At 49.8% G+C, this 23,240-nt stretch overlaps 2 protein-coding genes across 6 annotated transcripts in view; one reads left to right on the forward strand and one right to left on the reverse strand.

Annotated features, from left to right (window-relative positions):
- Window positions 1–15,161, reverse strand: part of RABGAP1 (RAB GTPase activating protein 1) — a 189,824-nt gene extending 174,663 nt beyond the window's left edge. Inside the window, exon 1 of one of the 2 annotated variants that reach the window (XM_081179695.1) lies at window positions 15,145–15,161. The gene's annotated coding sequence lies outside the window, so the exon portion shown is untranslated. The remainder of the gene's footprint in view (window positions 1–15,144) is intronic. The other variant, XM_081179696.1, reaches the window with a different exon arrangement.
- Window positions 3,849–14,936, forward strand: PDCL (phosducin like). Of its 4 annotated transcripts, XM_081179850.1 has the most exons (5): window positions 3,936–3,990; window positions 6,458–6,583; window positions 9,543–9,729; window positions 12,501–12,682; window positions 13,620–14,936. In XM_081179850.1, exons 3-5 carry the CDS (start codon window positions 9,552–9,554, stop codon window positions 14,172–14,174), a joined length of 915 nt encoding a protein of 304 aa, XP_081035976.1. In that variant the 5' UTR covers window positions 3,936–3,990; window positions 6,458–6,583; window positions 9,543–9,551; the 3' UTR covers window positions 14,175–14,936. The 4 variants fall into 4 exon arrangements, with proteins under 4 accessions (XP_081035974.1, XP_081035976.1, XP_081035975.1 ...); XM_081179848.1 differs by lacking the exon at window positions 6,458–6,583 and having other exon boundaries at window positions 3,849–3,990; XM_081179849.1 differs by lacking the exons at window positions 3,936–3,990; window positions 6,458–6,583 and adding an exon at window positions 6,916–7,066.
- Window positions 15,162–23,240: the final 8,079 nt, after the last annotated feature.

Raw genomic sequence — 23,240 nt, forward strand, 5'->3', positions numbered from 1 at the left:
TCAGGTTGTATAGATGTGTAAATAAACCATGTATCCTAAATACACCACAGTCCCTGATGACATTCATTCCAAGGAAACCGAACCTGGGTAAGCTCCTGGAACCTCTGGGGTTTCTCATTACTTGGAGAATGGAACAATATGTATGAAATCTCATCACAACAGTGAACTTCTAATCTGCCCCCCACAAAAGGAACGACATGAAAAATGCCGCTCTGGCTTATTCACACTACAGTGGTACCTTGGCTTAAGTACTTAATTCGTTCCTGCGGTCTGTACTTAACCTGAAGCGCCACTTTAACTAATGGGACCTCCTGCTGCCGCCACACCGCCGGAGCCCGATTTCTGTTCTCATCCTGAAGCAAAGTTCTTAAACTGAAGCACTATTTCTGGGTTAGTGGAGGCTGTAACCTGAAGCGTATGTAACCTGAGGTACCACTGTATATGTTTAAAGTACTACGAATCCACTTTAAAACAGCCACAGTTCCACCCCCCCCCCATAAAAAAGAATCCATTAAGGGTGCTGAGAGTTGTGAGGAGAGAGACCCCTTCCCAGTGCTCTGGTTCCCAAAGTGCTTTAACAACTAATCCCTCTTTATGGGGAATGCAAGAAAAAGAAAGGAAGAAGGGAGCTAAATCCTGCTTGTTTAGGACTGTAAGAGCATAGTAAGAGCCCTGCTGGATCAGGCCAAAGGGGGCACATCCAGTCCAGCATTCTGTTCTCACAGTGGCCAAACAGATGCCCCAATGGAACAACACCCCGAAGCAAGACCCAAGCTCAAAAACAGTGCTCCGCCCTTCCAGTGGTTTCCTGCAACTGGCTTTCAGAAGCACTGCTGCCTCCATCCGCACAGGCTAATTATATATATATATATATATATATATATATATATATATATATATATATATATATGCAGGTTTTGGTGTCTTCGGGTGTCTTCCCGTGTAAGAGTTGGGGTGTCTAGGCGACGTTTCGACGAGGTCTCACTCGTCATCTTCAGGCTGGTGCTTTCGGCTTCTTGTTACTAGAACAGAGCAGGATCTCAGTTTTTGAGTTCCTATAAATACTGTTGAGGGGGTGTGGTGTATAGCCTCCAACGTTCTGGGCAGAGAGGGAGTTCCCAGGTTAGTGTGCCTTTTCTTCTTTTGTTCCTTAATTACTTGAGGGATATCTTGAGTGATTTCTTGAGTGATATTCTGAGTACCACTTAGGAGGGTCATTAGGTGTGGATTAGTTGCTAAAGCTTTCGTGTCTTGACCTCTTGAGCTTGTGAAAAGTTTTTCTGAGAAGATGGCTGTACTGCACTTAGTTGTGCTCTGGCTTGGCTTCGTGTATAGGGGCGAGCTGTGGTTTTGTGCCCTGTGCCAGCCAGATCTGTGTAGGGATTGCAGGGGGGTGCAGCATCCGGAGGTGCCACTATGGTTTGGCTACTGGATGGTGTCTGTACTTTATCTGTGGAGAGGGTCTGGGTTTGGGTCTGGTGTGGTTGATTGGAGATGGCGTTCTGTGTGTCTCTGGTTCTGGTGTCGGTTTTTGTGGGGAAATTAGCCCTCCCCACAAAAACCGACACCAGAACCAGAGACACACAGAACGCCATCTCCAATCAACCACACCAGACCCAAACCCAGACCCTCTCCACAGATAAAGTACAGACACCATCCAGTAGCCAAACCATAGTGGCACCTCCGGATGCTGCACCCCCCTGCAATCCCTACACAGATCTGGCTGGCACAGGGCACAAAACCACAGCTCGCCCCTATACACGAAGCCAAGCCAGAGCACAACTAAGTGCAGTACAGCCATCTTCTCAGAAAAACTTTTCACAAGCTCAAGAGGTCAAGACACGAAAGCTTTAGCAACTAATCCACACCTAATGACCCTCCTAAGTGGTACTCAGAATATCACTCAAGAAATCACTCAAGATATCCCTCAAGTAATTAAGGAACAAAAGAAGAAAAGGCACACTAACCTGGGAACTCCCTCTCTGCCCAGAACGTTGGAGGCTATACACCACACCCCCTCAACAGTATTTATAGGAACTCAAACACTGAGATCCTGCTCTGTTCTAGTAACAAGAAGCCGAAAGCACCAGCCTGAAGATGACGAGTGAGACCTCGTCGAAACGTCGCCTAGACACCCCAACTCTTACACGGGAAGACACCCGAAGACACCAAAACCTGCATTCCTGTACCCGTGAAAATCTACGAAAGCATATATATATATATATATATATACACCGTATTTTTCATTCTATAACACGCACCAGACCATAACACGCACATAGTTTTTATAGGAGGAAAACAAGGAAAAAAATATTCTAAACGAAATAGTGGATATATGATTTTTGTGGTTCATGCTGTGGCCACAGACATGTGATCTGACAGTGAGTTTGGAGTAGCCCAATGCAAAAATCCTGAGGATCCATGTGGATCCATGCTTTGTAACTACGGAGGAGGGAAAGAAGGGGAACCATGGATCCTCTGCTCACGACTGCAGCAGATCCCCCCTGCCACCTGCAGGCATTCGCTCCATAACATGCACAGACATTTCCCCTTACTTTCTAGGAGGAAAAAAGTGAGTGTTATGGTGCAAAAAATACGGTGTGTATATATATATTTACCCCGCCCATCTGGCTGAGTTTCCCCAGCCACTCTGGGCGGCTTCCAATCGAGTGTTAAACTTCCCTAAACAGGGCTGCCTTCAGATGTCTTTTAAAGATAAGATTTCCTTCACATCTGAAGGGAGGGCATTCCACAGGGCGGGTGCCAATACCGAGAAGGCCCTCTGCCTGGTTAACTTGGCTTCTCGCAATGAGGGAACCGCCAGAAGGCCCTCGGTGCTGGACCTCAGTGTCTGGGCTGAATGATGGGGGTGGAGACGCTAATTCAGGTATACAGGACCGAGGCTGTTTAGGGCTTTAAAGGTCAGCACCAGCACTTTGAATTGTGCTCAGAAACATACTGGGAGCCAATGTAGGTCTTTCAAGATGGGTGTTATGTGGTCTCAGCGGCCGCTCCCAATCACCAGTCTAGCTGCCACATTCTGGATTAGTTGTAGTTTCCGGGTCACCTTCAAAGGAAAGGTAGCCCAACGTAGAGCGCATTGCAGTAGTCCAAGCGGGAGATAACTAGAGCATGCACCACTCTGGCGAGACAGTCCACGGGCAGGTAGGGTCTCAGCCTGCGTACCAGGTGGAGTTGGTAGACAGCCGCCCTGGAGACATCGTGGCCTAGTAGCCACTGACAGCCTTGTTATCCTCCACTGAATTTATCCCAAAATAAAAAAATTCCTTCCAGTAGCACCTTAAAGACCAACTAAGTTAGTTCTTGGTATGAGCTTTCGTGTGCATGCACACTTCTTCAGATACACTGAAACAGAATTTATCCCAGTCCCTCTTTTAAGCCCATCCAGGTTTGGTGACCATGGTTGCCTCCTGCAGGAGGAAGTAACTAAGTACTGCACAAAGAAGGGATTTCTTGTAAGAGATGTTTGACTGCGGATAGATAGGGAAAGAGGAGGTGGCAGTGCAGAGTTGGGCTCTTTTCTGCAGTGGCTCGCCGCTTGTGGGATGCTTTCCCCAGGGAGCCTCTCCTAGCACCTTCATTGCATATCCTTAGGTAAAAACATCCCTCTTCTCCCAGGCCTTTTAAAAAAAATTGGGAGGGTGACTGTTTTTTGTTGCTATGTATTTTTTGTGTTTCCATACGGTGATCCTCCTATGAAGGGTGCTATAATTCAAAAACAACAACAACAGGGAGCAGGACTGATCTCCCCCATCCCTCCCCCTCCTTGGTGCGGTCCACGGGCGGCATCGGCCGAAAGGGATCCGGCAGCAAGTGCAGTTGCGTGCTGCTATTCCACCTTACCTCTTAGTGCCGGGGAAGCTCGTCCCGGCAGCCTTTGCGCCCCGCGCCTCCCGCTCCCTCCCCCTCCCCTCGCCTCCTGTCACTAGGAGACCGGGAGAGACACTGAGGGAGAGCGAGCAGATCCCGGTGAGGAGGGGGAAGGGGCCCCGATTTCGGGGTTGCGGGCACCGATCCCTAGTGCGACGATCGAGCGGAGCCCTGGGGGAGGAAGGAAGGAGCCTCTGCCCCACAGAGGTCGCCAAAGGGCGCCGTTCGCGCGTGGGGGGAGGAAAGGGTTAAGCACCCCGTGTGTGACAGAGGGTGGGGCTGTTTTGTTATGGGGGGGCCCATAGCAAGGGGGTGGGGAGGGCATAGCAAGGGTTGAGAGGGGCGGAGTGTGTGGGGATCGTATGTGGGAAGGCGGCGTGTGCGGGGGGGGCGGTGTCTGGCTCACAAGGGGGGATTTGGGGCGGGGGGGGTCTCCTGTGGGGCGTGGGCAGCGGGCTGGCTCGATTTGCAGAGGGGCGATGCCCCAGGGCATCTCTGCGCCTCAGCGTCCTCTGCATTTAGGGGTTGCACCTGCCCCCCCCCCAGTTTTCATCCCGGGGGGGCTCAAGGGGGCGCGCACGGTCGCCCCCTTCCCCATCTAACTCCACCACCAGCCCTGCGAGGCAGGTAGAGGCTGAGAGCGCGTGGCCGCGGCCCAGGGATGTGGGGGGGCTCGATCTCTGGTCTCCCAGGTCTTAGCCCCCTACACTCTGAACCCCTGCAGCACATCTGGCACGGGGGGGGGAGAGGCGGGGGTGGCAGCATCTGGCTGTGCTGCAGCGGAGATAGATGCATGGAAGGGGGAAGCGCGGGGTGGGGAGAAGATTCCGCTCCTGCTCCATCTCAGCTTAATCCTTTCTCGTGCGGGGGGGGGGGGGGAGAGCGGCCAGGTGCCCTGGGGGGCAGGGAGGGGGCTGGGCTCGCCCGCGCGGGCTCAAAGGGGGCTTTGGGTTGGGCGCGCTCGCTTGGTTGCAGGGGGGAAGTCGGCTGGGGCCTCCGGGATCGAGGAAGGCTAAATCCAGGCTTCCTTATTTAGGTTCAGATGCTCGTTTTCTCTTGGGTGGATCCTGTTGTTATTATTTGCATAGATCGCAGGCATTAATTGGCTAGGTCAAGTTCAGAAACAGAAAAAAAACATATTGATTGGCATGCTTTCGGTGGATTCTTGTGGTCTAACTTAACCCCCCCCCCCCCGCAAACAAATCTCGCTGCTGCAAGCGGAAGACAGCCAACCACGCCCTGGGCTCCCCGCCCCCCCTTACTAGAAAGGAAATACATAACAATAAGCGAATAGGAAGAGTGACTACCCAAGTGACGCTGACGCAAATTCTGACACACACTGTACACCAAATGAAATAAGTTTTAACAACCACCCCTTCTCCCCACCCCTCTTTTCTTCCCCGACCCTTTAACTGTATACAACACTAATGACTCACAACAAATGTAACTGATATGTAGAAAAGACAACCTGAAAAAAGAGACAATGCATGTGCTTTTGGCAATAGCTTTCTTATTTATACCCCACCCATCTGGTTGGGTTTCCCCAGCCACTCTGGGCAGCTTCCAACAAAATATGAAAACATAACAAAACATCAAACATTAAAGCCTCCCAGATACAGGGCTGCCAGTGTGGTGTTGTGGTTAAGAGCGGTGGGCTCGTAATCTGGTGAACAGGGTTCTTGTCTCCACTCCTCCACATGCGGTTGCTCGGTGACCTTGGCCTAGTCACACTTCTTTGAAGTCTCTCAGCCCCACTCACCCCACAGAGTGTTTGTTGTGGGGGAGGAAGGGAAAGGAGATTGTGAGCCACATTGAGACTCCTTCGGGTAGTGATAAAGCGGGATATCAAATCCAAACTCCTTCTCCTCCTCCTCCTCCTCCTCCTCCTCCTCCTCCTCCTCCTCCTCTTCTTCTGCCTTCCGATGCTGGTATAGCAAAATCAGTTGCTGTTTTTTAAGGTTAGCATCATTGAGAATGTGGGGTAGGGCTAGTGTGCCTATCTCCCCCCAAGTACACACTGCATCCTTTATTTTTGCAATACTGAATGGGAGTGTTGGCGTTGTACTCTAGCTCCTTTCTCTTCATCCTTAAACCTAGATTATGTAGGACATGAAATGGGAGCGCAGAGCCTGGCTCAGAGGTCGAAAACTCCCAAAGCAGCAGCAGCAGCAGCTGTTCGGCTTAACAGGAAATGCATTTTAATAGTGTGCCTTTGATCTCATTCTTTTAAAAAACAACAACAACTACCATAGCCTTGATCTCAGTAATTCACAGTAAAAGTGGTGCATCCCGCACAACAAAACTACAGGAACCCTACAGCCTACCAGAGTCTTTGCCGACCTGGTGTCCTCCAGCTGTTTTGGCTGGTGCTGGCAGCACCTGTTGTTGAAAACATCTGGGGGGACCAGGCTGGCAGAGACTGACCTACCTTGTCCCTCTCAGAACCTTTGGACCATGGCTGATCTAGTCTAGCACCTGCTCTCACAGTGTCTGACCAGTTGCTCATGGATTTGAAAAGCCAGAAGCATTTGAACACCAGACCCCTCTCCCCTCCTGTGTTTTCCAGCAGTTGGTACTTAGGAGCATTGCTGCTTCTGACTGCAGAGGCAGAGCATAACCATCATGGCTAAGAGCCACCAACAGCCCTCTCCTCCTCCATGAATTTGTCTAGTCCTCTCTTAGAGCCATCCAAGTTGGTTACCATTGCTGCCTCCTGGGGAAGGAGTTCGCTGATTTTTAACTCTGCGCTGCGTGAAGAAGTTATTTCTTTTATCTGTCCTGAATCTTCCAACATTCAGCTTCATTAAAGGTAAAGGTACCCCTGCCCGTACAGGCCAGTCGTGTCCGACTCTGGGTTGCGCGCCCATCTCACTTAAGAGGCCGGGGGCCAGCGCTGTCCGGAGACACTTCCAGGTCACGTGGCCAGCGTGACGAAGCTGCTCTGGCGAGCCAGCACCAGCGCAGCACACGGAAACGCCGTTTACCTTCCCGCTATAAAGCGGTACCTATTTATCTACTTGCACTTAGGAGTGCTTTCGAACTGCTAGGTGGGCAGGAGCTGGGACCGAACGACGGGAGCTCACCCCGCCGCGGGGATTCAAACCGCCGACCAAGCGATCGGCAAGCCCTAGGCGCTGAGGATTTACCCACAGCGCCACTTCAGCTTCATTAAAAGGTAAAGGTGAAGGTACCCCTGCCCGTACGGGCCAGTCTTGACAGACTCTAGGGTTGTGTGCTCATCTCACTCTAGAGGCCGGGAGCCAGCGCTGTCTGCAGACACTTCCGGGTCACATGGCCAGTGTGACAAAGCTGCTCTGGCGAGCCAGCGCAGCACACACGGAAACGCCGTTTACCTTCCCGCTAGTAAGCAGTCCCTATTTATCTACTTGCACCCAGGGGTGCTTTCGAACTGCTAGGTTGGCAGGCGCTGGGACCGAGCAACGGGAGTGCACCCCGTCGCGGGGATTCGAACCGCTGACCATGTCCTAGGCACTGAGGTTTTACCCACAGCGCCACCCGCATCCCCACCAGCTTCATTAGGTGTCCACAAATTCTAGCTTTAGGAGAGAGGGAGAAATATTTTCTTCTATCCAAAAACAACATCCATCAAGTTACATATTAAAGGGAACAAAGCCATGAAGCAAGGATGCTGAGGCCTTATTTGCAAACCTGCAAATGTCCACCCTGCCCTCTTGAAGAGCATGGAGAGTGACTTGCCCACATCCCTCTTTCCAACAGCTGCTGCTCTGGGTTTTCCAGCAGAGTCGGCCCCATTGGTTCTGATGTGTTTGCTAATCTGATTGGTTTGCTAATCTGCATAATCCTCTAGATGGGATGGGGAACCCTTTTTAGCCTGAGTTCTCATGTGGCTAACCTTCCCTATAAACTCCCCCATCTCTTACATTAACAGGGAGGGGGTGGGTGGGAGGTTTGGGTAGCTGTCTGTCATGTATGATCTTGTTGGGATTCCTGCATTGCCTGGGGTGTGCTGGATGACCCTCGAGATCCCTCCCAGCTCTGCAGTTCTGTGGTTCTACCTAGGCTTTGTTATTTTTAAACCCAACTGGGCTCATTCTATGTGCTTATTTTATGTTATTTAGTTTGTCATCTTTCAGTTTTTGACTATTGTAATCGTTTCTCTGTTTTATATGTATATTATTAAATGAAATTTTATTAAATGAATAGAAATGAACCCACTGTGTCATTTTACAGTCAATACGTATTTATTTATTCCATAAAATTTATATACCGCTTGACTGTAAAAAAAAAAAAAAAGACCCTCAAAATGGTTTTTAAAAAGGTAAAACAATAAAACTGGGGGGGAAATCACAACCATTAAAAAACAACAACAGGGAGGGGGTCCTCGATGCAGAAAGAGAAGTCCCCGTGGGCCACAACTGACCTATAGGCTAGACACCCCATTCGAGGGAGGCATAAGTTCTCACACAACTAGTAGCCCTTTGGCTCGCGATTGGAGCTGGGCTCTTATTTGCCTGGTTTTTGTGGCAATTCACTACAGAGGGAACTGAGCAGCCAGCAGTCCCCAGCAGCTGGACCAGGCTGACGTTTCCCCTTTGCTGACCACAGCCTTCCTGGCCTGGAGGGAGGAGGCCAGTGCACTGTCGCCCTGTGCTTGAGGCAAGAGAGTTCCCCCTGCAGTGACATGGGCATGGTTCTGTCCTGGGGCTCATTCTCACATCACTTGGTGCCTCATGGCAAATCCTCTCGTGCCAGATGTTGTTCATCCCCGTTCCAAGGTAGGCTCCCTCTGCATCTGGAGGCTCACTCTGTCTCTCATGGCTAACAACCCTTAAGAAACCCAACGTTTGTGGACCGCCTGAGCTGGTTTTTAAAGAACCCTGGGCCATCACTCCATCTTTGGGTAACCTATTCCCTGCACACCACATTTCCTAAACCAGATCTAGAGATGCTCCCCCCCCCCCCTGCTATTATTCTACGTTTTGGGCTGCTGAGCTGCTGCTCGCATCTCTCGTTTCATGGGAGAATCTCGCTTCCTTGTTTTGTTTTTAATCACTGAGCAACTGCATCCCAGATGGCGAGCAGAGTGCTGTATGCAAATCCGTGGCGGAGGGAGCAGATCAGGATAAAGGGAAGGATTAAAAAGGGGTGGTGCTAAACCTGAATCCTCTGTGTCAGTGCTCATAGGTATCAGTGTCTGTGCTATGCAAGCTGGCTTGTTCATTTGCAGGATGAGCAAACGGTAGGCGTGAGCATTACGGTAAGTCCTTCTGGGGCCTGAAGAGGTGGGAGAGAGGGGGAGTGTAAAGGCTGTATTTGGAGCAGAAGTGCAGTCATTGAGCAAGGTCACTGAGAGTTTAATGTATTCTTTCCCTTAAGACTGTCATGCACCCGGTCCACCTCTTCAAAGCCAGCGATGAAGAGGGGCAGTCTCACACCCCTGAGCAAGATTTCATCCACACTCATCCCTGTAACCTTTATAGGGGCACAGCCTGCTTTTTCTCCCTGCTTCTAGAGGCTGAGGTTGAGCTTGCACCTCTCCTTTAAGCTCACTCTAACCCACCCAAGTTGGATCGTGAGGGAACACGGACATCCGTTTTCCAGTGGTCTTTCCACGCAAAGCCAGGGCTGCAGCTGAGCTTCCGTTAACCCTCTGTGCATTCTCTTGGCAGCTCCCCACAATGACTACCCTGGACGACAAGCTGTTGGGTGAAAAACTCCAATACTATTACAGCAGCAGCGAGGAGGAGGACAGTGAGAAAGAAGAGGAGGGGGAGGAGCGGCAGCATGGCTCCCCCCAGGATGCCACGGAACCCCGGAACGTGGTGCTGAGCAGCGATGGCAGTGCGGTAAATACAGGTGTGCCTCCCTTTCCTCCAGGTCAACTTCCTTAGGGCTGAGCCGATCAGTTACACTTAATACGCACAAATGGTCCTTTAAGGCTAGTCTGCTGGGGAACGTTTTACTTAGTTTTATTTTATTTCGTAAAATTTATATGCCAAAAAAACAACAACAATGACAACACCTGAAAATGTTTTACAAAAAAATAAAATCAGGAAGAAGGATTAGCAGCAATGTTTTAAGACTTTTAGAAAGCTAAAGTGACAGTAGACTAAAACAGATTAAAACTCACATCAGCTTTCGTGTTGACACATTAAATGATTTATAAAACTACAGGTGAGGATCTCAAACTATATCCTTGTTCTTCCTGTGTGTGACATTATTATTATGACTGGAATGTAATTGAAATCAACAAGATTTTGGAATGCAGAAATAAAGAAAACCATCAACTCATCAATTCTAGCACGTGGGAGGGCTACCTTATCTAAATTGTATAATTTGGTATTTGAATGATTGACGTTATTGATTCTATAATAAATTCGTATTGTTTTAATGAGGCTATTATTAGATAACAATTGAAGATTAATAAAAATTATTATTAAAAAGCTCACATCAGCTTTCGAAACATCTGCGTAGACTTGTCCAAGCAAAAATGCTTTTCAGCATTTTTGTTGACAAATAGGCAGGGAGTTCTAAAGTGCAGGTGCTGCCACACCAGAATATTGAGTTCTTACAAATGCGGAACAAGTATTATGTGCCAGTTCTGCTGACTGAAGCAGCTGAATGGGCATTTGTGGGGCAAGGCGATCTCACTGGTAATGTTGGAGATGTTTCCTTCTTTGAAAATAGGGTAGGAATCCCCAAGTTGAATGCAGGAAGGTGTAACTCTTCCAGGTCTTTAGAAACAATTGTCCGGCTGTCAAAGCTGCATAAGAGATCCACCTCTTGGCTCCTTCCTGGAAGAAGCTTCCCTGTGGTAGTTGTCCCGCGCTGGAAAGTAAGAGCCTGTCTTACTCCAAATCCAGCCATTGGTCTCTTCTGCCCAGGATTTTATATTCTGACTGGCAAAGGCTCACCAGGGACTTTTGCAGAGACATGTCTTTTTCCAGAACCTGCTCCAGCTGATTTCTGGTATTATCTTTTGTATATGGTTTTTATTGTATTGTATTATTTTATGAAAAGCATTACAGTGGTACCTCTGGATGTGAATGGGATCCGTTCTGGAGCCCCATTTGCATAAAGAAGCGAACGCAACCCGTGCATGCCACAATTCGCTGCTTCTGCACATGCGCGTGACATCATTTTGACCATCTGCGCATGTGCGAGCGGTGAAACCAGAAGTAAGGCGCTCCGTTACTTCCAGGTCGCTGCAACGCGCAACCCGAAAATACTTATCTTGAAGCTACTTCAACCTGAGGTATGACTGTATACTCATATGCATATAAATTTACAAACTTTTATTTGCTATTTTTCTATAAACAAATAAAATACCCCTTATGGGGTTTGTGCTTTAATGGGACATTTGGAAAATAATATTTATTACTTTTCCAACAATTTAAACACAACACTACAAAAAAAAAACAATACAATACAAAAACACTACATAACACTGACACATTAAACTAACATAACCAAACAAAAACAGTTTAAAACACATCAAACAATTTCAGTATCTTATCTTTCATTCACTTATTTCCACGACCTCCTCACACCTCCCTTTTTGTATTTGTATTTTGTATTTTTGTATTCCACTTCTGTTAATTGTTTCAGCAATTCCTAAATGGGACATTTGGAGTTCCCTGCTAACTCTTGACTGGGACGTAAGCAGAGCCCTGCCCATAAAAGGGGAGCTCTTCTAGTCCAGCTTCCTGTTCCTACGGTGGCCGTTGAGGTGCCCCAATGGGAAACCACCAAGGAAGCCCTGAGCATGAGAGCACTCGTCCCTCCTGTGGATTCTGCTAACTGGTGTTAACAGTTAATACATTCTTTTAGATGGGGGGGGGATGCTTTTGTGTCAGTGTCACTTGGATAGGTTCTCTTTCTATTCATGCCAACCTTTTCAATGCCTGCTGACAACTTTTCTATTATCGCCTGCCCTATGCAGGCAATGAAGAATACATCTTTCCACAATGGTTATAATTGACGTCTGTTTTTAACCATTTTAATGGTTAATATCATATGTTTTTATTGCTATAAACCGCTGTAATATATGTTTGTTTACTACCTCTGTGGAGACAGAGATTAGCCCTTCTGGCTAGTAGCCTTGCCACCCAAGCTGTTGGCCATTGCTGCCCCCTGTGGGAGAGAGATCTGTAGTTTTAACTGTTCAGCCATGCACTGCGTGAAGAAGTGGTTTCTTTTCTCTCTTCTGAATCTCTCCAGAGTTCATCCACAACTGTGATGTTTGGAGGTTTCTCCGGAGTCCTCTGTTCTCAGGCAGGAGTGTTTGTTTGTGTCGGTGTCTCTCTCTCTCTCTCTCTCTCTCTCTCTCTCTGTGTGTGTGTGTGTGTGTGTGTAATCCATACAGGATTTTACTTGAGCCCAAGGCCAGCCTGCTCCTCGTATCTGAGGTAATCCAGACTCCTCCATTTGGCTCCCCATAGGGCAGCCCTCAAGCAGGGCCTGAGTCCAAGAGGGCTCTCACCCACCCTGCCCTGTGCCTTTCAGCAACTGCTGTTCAGAAGCACCACTGCCTCCAACTGTGGAGGCAGAGGCACAGGCATCGTCTGTTACTGATGTGGCAAGTTGCTGCTGTCTCTGCCCGCTTCATCCCGTCCCTCTCTCCCCAGGTCCCAAAGGGGTGATCAACGACTGGAGGAGATTCAAGCAGCTGGAGACAGAGCAGCGGGAGGAACAGTGCCGGGAGATGGAGCGCCTCATCCAGAAGCTCTCAGTGACATGCAGGTCCCACCTGGATGACGAGGAGGACAAGCGGAAGCAGAAGGAGCTCCAGGAAAAGCTGAATGGCAAGGTAACAGGCACAGGAAGAGGGGCCTCTCCGGCAACCTTTTCCATGTGGATTCCAACCCTCCCCACAGGCATCCCTGGAACAGGTGCTGTTTTGCAGCTGGTGGGGGACCACCTGCCCTGAGTGGCACTCAGCACCTGGTGGTGGAGCTGCCGAGTGTTCAAGGCACAGCTAGCATAGGGAAACCTGCAGCCCTCTGGGTATTTTTTGAATCTAGATCCCATCAACCAGCGCGGCCCACAACCCAGGGTGATGGGGACTTGGAGTCCCCAACTGCACCTGGGGTCTTGTGCCGCCTCTGGAGTAAATCAGTTAAAAAGCAGGCAGGGGGCAGGGCATTTCAGGCAGGGAGGAACGCAGGTGGGTTAACTTTCGGGGGAACTTAGTAGCAAGGGCTGGCCTGTCCATTGGCCTTGGTGAGGCAGTTGCCTCAGGAGAGGGGCAGCAGATCCTGGGGCCCCAGAAGTGCACAGCTCACCTCCTCCTGCTCTTGCTGCTTTTGGTGGATGCCTGGGAAGAGCAGGACTGCTGCCACCTCTGCCTCTCTGCCATCCTTCTTTTCTCCCCGGATTTCCTCCGGCTATCTGGAACTGCCCTGAGTCGTCTCAGGCAAAGGCAGCTGTAGGAGGGCACCATTGACTGTTTTGCCTAAAGTGGCAAAATGTATTGTGCCAGCCCTGCCTCGCTTGTTGGGAACTTCCTTTCCAGCTTCTGAGCTGTCCTCCAGCAAGTGCCAATTTAAGCAGCTTTTGTTTAGTGCTCCAGTTACTGTGTAATCAGCATCTTTTCCTTGATCTTATGCAGCTCAGCCCATGCATGCCAGGAGGAGGGGGAGGGGGAGGGGGCAACGGGAGGACAGGAGGGTGGAAATTTCTGTTCTGCCTTGAGTGGCACAGGGCCTTGGGCCACCCCTGACTGAGGAGGCAGCCTGTTTTCCCAGCTCACCCTGCAGGAGTACAGTGCGCTGCATGAGGGCCCAGATGACGAGGAGTTTCTGCAGCAGTACCGCAAGCAGCGCATGGAGGAGATGCGGCGGCAGCTGCGCAGCGGGCAGTACTTCAAGCAGGTCTTCGAGATCCACAGTGCGGAGGCCTTCCTGGACACCATTGACAAGGGGCCCAGAAATACCCTGGTGATGGTCCACATTTACGAGGATGATGTCCCAGGGGCCGACTCCCTCCATGGATGCATGGTCTGCCTGGCCACTGAGTACCCCGCAGTCAAGTTCTGCCGAGTGCGGAGCTCCCTGATCGGCGCCAGCTCCCGCTTCACCACCAGCGCCCTGCCGGCCCTCCTGGTCTACAAGGGTGGGGAACTGGTGGGCAACTTTGTCCGTATCACTGACCAACTGGGTGAGGACTTCTTCGCCGGGGACCTGGAGGGCTTCCTGCAGGAGTGCGGCCTGCTGCCTGAGAAGGACCTGGTGCTCCTCACCTCCGTCCTCAATGCCTCCTCATCCTGCCTCAGCGATGACAGTGACCTGGAGATCGACTGAGGGCAGGCTAGGGTGAGCAGAGAGGCACCTGTGAACGGGCAAGTAGAAAAGCCCACCCTTTACTAGCCCCTAGAAGGCAGTTACCCAGTTGCCACACACACACAAACACACATACCGTTCCCAAATGGAGGAGCCACCTCAAGCCTCCAGCTGAAACCTGTCCAGCAGCCTGTGGCCCCTCTGCCCTGCCCTGCCCTGCCCACCACAGAGCCTTGCCGCTGCCCCTGATGGGCCTCGAAGCCTCAGTTCCTAGTTGCTGCTTTGCTTTTGTGGATCTTGCACCTGCATATTGCACAAGCAGGCATTTTGGCCAGGAGCTGGATGCCAGCAACCCACCCTCCCAAAGGAGTAGGCCTGCATGGGGCTCACACGAACCCCGAGGTGTCAAATGGGGTGGGGGAGTTGTGCTGATGGGAGTTGTAGTCCAAAGCACCTTGAGGGGACCCAGGCTGGCAAACACTGTTGCAGACCATAGCTCAGTCCCAGGCTTGGTAAGTCTGGCTATTCTCTCCGGGGTCCTGGGCATTCCTAGCATTCATTTAACAACCCTTGATGTGTTGCTCTGTACAACATTGCCCTCAACAGCAGGTTGCCCTATGCTTGTTTGTGGATGTTCATCCCCTGTTTTAATCTATAAGACATGACCTTCCGCCCTGTTCCTCCAGCAGAAATGGACTCTATTTTGCTAAGCTCTCTTTGAAAATGTGTGACGTATTCCTAACTGTTTTTAAACTAATGCAATAAAGACATGAATATCATTAAGCTTCCTGACCTGTTGTTTCTTTGAGCAGCTGTTGGTGCTATGAAGCCCTTGTCCCAGGGTTGTTGTTCATCGGGAGGGAGAAAAGCAGAGCCACAGGTACAGGTGCTCACCCACGGAGGCCGGTCTGTTAGGAGGGATGGGACATTCCCCACCAACATCAGGCCCAACATGCCTACCCCCTCTTGCAGCCAGTCCAGAGTGATGGCGGCAGGAGCAGCAGCAGCGATCATTTCCAGTGTCTTCCTCCTTAGCCTCAGTGTTGCCCATGTAGAACTTGCTGCCTTTTAATCCACCTTCTCCTTTGTCAAACAGATGGTTTTCTCTCATTTTTAATGACCCATAAATGTGACTGCAAATGTGAAACCCTGCAGTTAAGGTGGCCAGCACAGTGCTCTCTGGACTCCAATGCAAGAAGAACCCTGCTGGCCCCTCTGGTCCAACAGCCTTTCCTCACAGTGGCCAACCCAACGCCTGTTGTGGGAAACCTGCAAGCAGGACACAAACGCAAGACCCCTCTCCCCTCCTGTTTAACCATGTGCCATGTGAAGAAGGACTTTTTAAAATCTGTCTTAAATCCTCCAACATTCAGCTTCATTGGATGGCCACAAGTTCTGGTATATATAGAGAGAGAAACTGTTCTTTCCACTTCCTTTATGCCATGCATAATTTTATAAACTTCTATCATGTCACCTCTTACTCGCATTTTCTCTAACCTAAAATGTTGTTGGATGGGTTTATGGGAGTTCTAAGTTCAACAATGCCTAGAGAGCAGTGGTTTTCAACCAGTGTGTCGTGGCCCCCTGGGGTGCCTTGAAGGATGATCGGGGTGCCTTGGGCAACCCTGGCCTCTGTCCCTTTTTCCTTCCTTCCCTCCCTTCTCTGATGCCCTCTTGCCTCCCCAAGGCTTGCACAGCTGTTTGTTGCAGAAGCCCTGGCTACAAGCTCCCCAGGCGAATGGTGCACCTTTGGCTGGCCAGGGGTGCTTCCCCAGCCCCTGTGGGGCAGTGTGAGGAGGCATCTCTCTTTGGGGCAGAGGGGGGGGGCAGCTCAGAGACCAGGGGCAGCAGCTGCACAGAGGATTCCCAGGGAGAGGGGAGAGGAGAGGAGGCTGAGGGAACACTCCACAAGGGAGGGTGTTCGAAAAAGGGTGAGGGGCTGCCAGTTCGGCAGGCAAGGGGGGACCTAACTGGGCTCCTGAGCCCCACAAAGAATGGAGTTGGTCAAGGGAGCCGTGGGATCAAAAAGGTTGAAAACCTCTGCCTAGAGAGCATTAAAGTATCTGTCCCACCCTAGTGCATTGCTGTGCATGGCCTAACGCATGTGACTCATGTAACAACATCTAGCAGGAAATTGACATAATGACTACTAGAACTAAATGGCTTGGGACCCCAGTACCTCAAGGACCACTTCTCCCCCTATAAACCAACCTGGACCCTGCGATCATCCTCTGAGGGCATTCTTTGTGTGCCCCCTCCCATGAGAGGTCTGGAGGGTGGCAACCCCAGAACAGGCCTTTTCTGCAGTAGCAAAAACATTCCTATCATCCCATGCCTTTGGCTAATTAAACAATCTACAGTGGTACCTCCGGTTGTGAATGGGATCCGTTCCGGAGGTCTGGTCGGATCCCAAGGTTTCCGCAACCTGAGGACCGCTTCTGCGCATCTGTGCACGGCGAAACCTGGTAATATACTTCTGGGTTTGCTGTTTTCACATCCTGAAGTTTATATAACCAGAGGGTTACGTAACTGGAGGTACTACTGTATTGCCTTTTAAGATGGAGGGTATTGTTTTTGTTTGTTATTATGGTATGTATTTTGTGTTTTTATATTGTAAACTGCCCTGTGATCTTTGAATGAAGGGTGGTTTACAAATCTAATAAATAATAATAATACCAATAGGACTTCTCTCTGGGCCAGCCCAAAAAACCTAGATGCTGGAGGCATGAAATGCAATTGATTTCATAGCCTAATGAATTAAATTAGTTTACCTTTCTCAGTAACAAACATCTGAGTTCACTAGAATTTACTAACATCAAGAAAATAATGTTGTGATCCTTTGTGGGAGCCCTTTTGGCATAAGCAACATCTGAAGACCAAATGGTTTGCCTTTCCACAAAGAGTCTTGCAGCACCTTAAAAACTGACATGCTGATTATGGAGTCACTTGTTATGGACAACAGCCCACTTCATCAGGTATACAGACTACTAAGCTGGGATGCAGGTGAATAGGCAAGTGTTTGGGACCGGAGAATTGGGGAAATGGTTGAAGTGAACGAAATGCAGAAAAGTGCAGACTAATTGATGGTGCTAATCCATAAAACAGGTGGTGTTTTTTTTAAAAAAAGGTTTTTATTGAAATATTTTCATGGATAACAAAGGTGCATATGCCTCTGTTTTCTGTTCATACGATTGTATCTACAGGTCACTTAGATTTTGTATGAGATGTTGCTTTTGACAACGTAGGAGACACTGGCGCTGATAAACTACATAATCCCTTTAAGGCACGAAAAATCCTTTGTCTCTGTTCAGAACACAAGCAAAAGCACTGAAACTCATAATACCAGAAGAAGAAGAAGAAGAGGAGGAGGAGGAGGAGGAGGAGGAGGAGGAGGAGGAGGAGGAGAAGAAGAAGAAGAAGAAGAAGAAGAAGAAGAAGAAGAAGAAGAAGAGTAGTAGTAGTAGTAGTAGTAGTAGTAGTAGTAGTAGTAGTTTGGATTTGATATCCCGCTTTATCACTACCCGAAAGAGTCTCAAAGCAGCTAACCATCTCCTTTCCCTTCCTCCCCCACAACCAACACTCTGTGAGGTGAGTGGGGCTGAGAGACTTCAGAGAAGTGTGACTGGCCCAAGGTCACCCAGCAGCTGCATGTGGAGGAGCGGAGACGCGAACCCAGTTCCCCAGATTACGAGTCCACCGCTCTTAACCACTACACCACGCTGGCTCTCCAGAGCCTTCTGGATGAAGCCAACAACCCGTCTAGTCCAGCCTCCTGTTCTCATAGTGGCCAACCAGATGCTTCCGTGTGAACCCCACAAGCAGGATCTGTGAACAAGAATACTCTCCCCTCCTGCAGTTTCCAGCAACAGCACACAACCTGCACCAGTTGGGTACCACCTCAAGCTACCTATGGCCTATCCCAATCCACTTATCATGAAGTCCAGATCATATTGTGATGGAGGGGTGATAGCTGACCTGGAGCAGGGGGCTATTTTCTTCCCCTCCTGTCCCTTTCCCCCTCCTTTTGTATCATGTCTCTCTCTTTTTATTGCAAGCTGCCCTGGGAGCCCTCTTGGCTGAGGAGCAGGGTATGAATGTTGTTGGCTTCCATCTGTCTCGAGAGACAACGGAGTGCGCCTCCGGGGTGAAGAGAAACCACTGTGTTAGCAGCACTGAGGTGACCTCCCCAGATGACAACACACTGATGTGGTCCAAAGGAAAGCAGAGCAAGATGTTTGGCACCTGCTGGGCTGCATGAGTTGCTGGAAGGAGGCGTACAAGACGCCATCCAACCATCCTAGGGATTTGTGCAGTTTACTCCTTAGCTTTGCCTTGCCTTGCCTTGCCTTGCCAGCAGAGGTTTAGGACTAGAGCTTTCCTTCTCCTAGAAGGGCTACCTTCCTAGGTTGAGGAGCCCCACCTGCCCCTCACTTCCCTCTACAGCATATGCAGAAACAACCTTCTTGATTGTTGGACCCATTCTTGGTCTCACCCGCTCCATGCGCTGGAGCCTGTCTTCACATACAGGGGAAATCCCTAACTCACTGAGAGTTTGAGACCCATCAGATCTCCTCACCTGGCTTAGCCTGCCAGTCAAAGCCATTCCCAGGCTGTGGCTGCTGTCACATGCTGACAGCTTCTAGGAACCACAGGTGAGAAATGAGTGCAGGGTGGGGACCAAAGGCGGACAAACTACCTAAGAAGGAGCATGACATGTACAGCACCTGAGGCACTACTGCTCCCCAAAACCTCATATGCCCCAAGGTACAAAAGTGCTAAGCAAATAAATCCTTTTGGATTGCAAGAAGCAACTGTGTTGAAGGGGCACCCTAAGCTTCTTCCTGCTCCCACTGGCAGCTACCCATTGGTGGGATGTGGGTTTTCCCATTTGGCAATGTGCACTTTGACCTGCTTTGGCCCAGAAGCTCTTGCAGCCATTGGAGGGTTGCAGAGCATTCATAGGTATGACTTATTCCATGATGCAAGGAATGTCACTGTGCTCATGATCGGGTGGATACATTATTCATTTCTGCCTATCAGTGAGCATACAACCAAACACTAAAAAAAACCAAAGTGTTTTTGAGATCAAGCTTGCAAATGCCCTTTAGGTTTCTTTTTTAAATTCCCCGACCTGTGTCTGGACCATGTGAGTCTAATACTTGTTTACTAGAAATGTTGGCGCACCATCTGTCTCCTTCCCGAAAGCCTTTTTTGCATGAGGCTCAGGTTACAGTTCTGTGCAAACTGGTCATCAAAACAACAACAAGAAAATCCAGCCTCCCTTTTGTAACCCATCTATTCCTCTCTTTTTCTTTTCCACCTCTAGGCAGAACAAACATGTGTATCTCACTGACATGAAAGTTAGCTTGGTGGATGGCTGCCTGTCCACTGTTTGGGACTTTTTAGTTCAGGAAAAAGATAAGTAAGAGGTGACAAGGTAAAAGTTTATAAAATTATGCACAGCATGAAGAAAGTGGACGAAGAAAAGTTTTTCTCCCTCTCTCCTAATGCGAGAACTTGTGGACACTCAATGAAGCAGAATGTTGGAAGATTCAGGACAAATAAAACAAAGTACAGTGGACGCTTGGGTTGTTGCAACCCGCAGTGCCGCGTCTGTGCATGTGCGGGTTGCAACTTGGCGCTTCTGCACATGGGCAAAGTTTGATTTAGTGCTTCTGCGCATGCGCAAGTGCCGAAACCTGGAAGTAACCCGTTCTGATACTTCTGGGTTTGGCGTGGAGCGCAACCCGAAATTGCACAGCCCAAAGTGTCTGTAACCCAAGGTATGACTGTACATGTACATCTTCACAAAGCGCATAGTAAAACTATGGCACTCACTCCCACAGGAGGAGGCAGGGATGGCCACCAAAATTCATGGGAGAGAAGGTTATCAATGGCTGCTAGCCACAGTGGCTCTGCTTTGCTTCCTTGGTCAAAGGCAATAAATGCTTCTGAATGCCAGCGGCTGGGAGGTGTCCGCAGGAGGGAAGAGTGTGGCTCTTGCGCTCAGGGCCCGATTGCAGGCTTCCCCTCAGGGGCATCCGGTCGTCCACTGTGAGAACAGGGCGCTGGGCTAGGTGGAATCTGATACATTGCATAGTCTTCAAAGACTTTCAGAGACTTATAAGACTTGTGTTTATTTGGTTTTATGTTTTCAAGAGAATCCATTAAGAGTGCATATTATGTGACTTTCAGAGATTCATAAGTTTTCTGTTTATGTGATTTCATATATTTCATATTATATAAAGAGTGTCTATTGATATCGTATCATTATATTTGGTCATCGTGTTGCCTTGGATATTACTATCTTCCATCTGACAGCCCTTCAGGTATTTGAAGATGGCTACTGTCTCTCTTATCAGTCCTCTCTTCTCCAGGCTAAACATCCTCAACTCACTCAACCTTTCCTCACAAGGCTTGGTTTCCAGACCCTTAATCACCCCGGTCGTCGTCCTTCACACACCTTCCAGCTTGTGAACATCCTTCTTAAATTATGGCACCCAGAAGTGGACACAGAACACCAGGTGTGGTCTGACCAAGGGAGAAGAGAGTGGTGCTATTACTTTCCATGATTTCGACCCTAGACTTCTGTTGATGCAGCCTAGAATAGCATTAGCGTTTTTTGCTGCTGCATCACAGTCTGGGCTCATGTTAAGCTTGTGGTCCACCAAGACCCCTAGATCCTTATATTGCTGCTATAGCAGAATGATATATTAACCTGCTACAGCAGGAGGTTAGGTGAACCCTTTACCAATCAGGTGCCATCAAGATGTCTTCTACAACTCCCATCAGGCCCAGCCTTTGAGGCCAATCACAGGGACGGATGTCGCAGTTGTAGTCCACAACACCTGGAGGGCACCAGGATGGTGAAGGTTCCAATGCTAACTCATAAAATGTTATTCTGATAAAGCTACGCCCAGTCGATAGTTTAATCTGGAGTGGCAGCACCAGCAGCTTGAAGACCTTCGTGCAGAGCTAAAATATATCTTCCATTCCCCCCCCACACTTCCTTTTCTGAGATGGCCATTTCATTTTGACTCATACTTTGACTTGCAAAACCTGCTGTAAGACAATATCAGCTGCCTATACCAGCTGCCCGGTTTTACTAATTCATAAACAATGATAACAATATAAGTTTTCCATTCTCTACTGGTTGACACCTCTGCTTTGCTTTTCGTGGCCAATTAAAAATAAACACAGGGAGATTAGGTTTTACTTGGGGGCGCCACCTCCCTGCATTATACCCCCAAGGGTGGCCTCATCATCTCTTCTGGAGAAGCTTTTAAATTTATTAGACATTCCCCCCTGTGCCCTCCCCCACTTGCGATGGCTGCAAAAGAAAAACAGGCAGGGTGTCTTATCTGCTGCCACCACCTCAGTTTGCTAGTGAGCTGGGCCTATTAAGCACCCTGTTCACATGTCTAAGAGGGACACGGGTGGTGCTGTGGGTTAAACCACAGAGCCTAGGACTTGCTGATCATAAGGTTGGCGGTTCGAATCCCCGCGATGGGGTGAGCTCCCATTGTTCGGTCTCTGCTCCTGCCAACCTAGCAGTTCGAAAGCACGTCAAAGTGCAAGTAGATCAATAAGGTACCACTCTGGTTCGCCAGAAGCGGCTTAGTCACACTGGCCACATGACCTGGAAGCTGTACGCCAGCTCCCTTGGCCAATAAAGCGAGATGAGCGCCACAACCCCAGAGTCGTCCGTGACTGGACCTAATGGTCAGGGGACCCTTTGCCCTTTACCTCACATGTCTAAAGAGTTGACCATGCATGGATGTGTTGCCATGGGACCAACTGGCTCTTTCAGCATAGGGTAGGCCTTCCCCAGCAGACTTGGGAGCAAAAGGGAGAGAAATCTCACTCACGGGCCTCAGTCTGTCACAATCTCCTGCTGGAGCCTTATTGAAACACACTGGAGCAGCACAGGAGTGTGGTAGCTGGCGACTCCACAGGCACTGGCCAACTGGTGCCTTCCATAGGAGAGCGTTTTCACAGTTGAACTTTTAGTGTAAGCTGGTGATGGCATTTGGATTTCTCCAAATCATAGCCGAAAATGTTTTCAGTGGGTCGTACCTACCCCTTGAAACTCTCACAATCAGCTCATTGCTCGCCCCTCCTGCCCTGTGGGACAGAGAACTGGAGTGGAAATGTGTCAAAAAACCATGAGCCAACCATGAGCGTGGGGCAATGTTGAGCTGGCCGGCCACAACTCCCAAGCCTCCCCTGAGCTGTCAAAATGAAGGGGGAAGGGGGCACAGCTCTGCCCCTCCCCCCGACAGCTTGGGGTAGGCTTGGGAGTTGCGGGTGGCACGCCGAATGTCACCCTCCTCAATGATGACACCCATGGCGGGCCACCTCCACCGCCTCCCTTCCTCTGCCCCATGTGCTATGCACAGCCCAATGCGGCCCTTGAGGCCTTCTCTGAGGCCCTTGGCAACATTTGAACCCCCCCCCCCCAGCCATCGCACTGCCTTCCCAATGTAAGTCGGGGGGGAGAGCTTAACTGAAGCCTTGTTAGGGCTCTAGGGCTCTGCCAGAGCCTGGTACCTCCTTTCCAAAGCCTGGTACCTCACTGAGCTGACTTTGGGAAGGCAGTGCGAGGGCTGTGGGGCAGGGGCTCAAATTTTGGCCTCACTCCCCCCCACCCCAGCATGACAAGGCAGTGTGTCTGTGCGCTCTTGTGCTCCACGGGGTATGAAAAGCTGGGCTTCCCTGATCAAGATGGTGTTCTGGGATTGTGATGACCCCTCTTGCTGGTTTGGGTGAGTGATGCATGTTTGTGTGCATGTAGAAGCTTCTGCTGTTTGTGTGGCCAGAATGTAGCTTATTGCCAAAGCACCCACTTTGTACCCCTCCGCCACTGGCAAGTAGCCCCTGAAAGATTTCCTGGGGAGGAATGTGGCCCTTGGTCTGAAAGAGTCTCCCTACTCCTGGACTAGAGATCTTAGCACTTTCAGGAGAATGATTGGCTGGATCTTGTCCTCAAGGGCCCACCAACCACACCTGTGCCCCCAGCATTGACCATGTTTGCCAGTTGATGGCATGATAAATGGTCCCCCACCCTAAAGAAAGGAAGCACATGTG

Source organism: Podarcis bocagei (genome assembly GCF_964188305.1).
Source record: "Podarcis bocagei genome assembly, chromosome: Z".
NCBI lineage: Eukaryota > Metazoa > Chordata > Lepidosauria > Squamata > Lacertidae > Podarcis > Podarcis bocagei.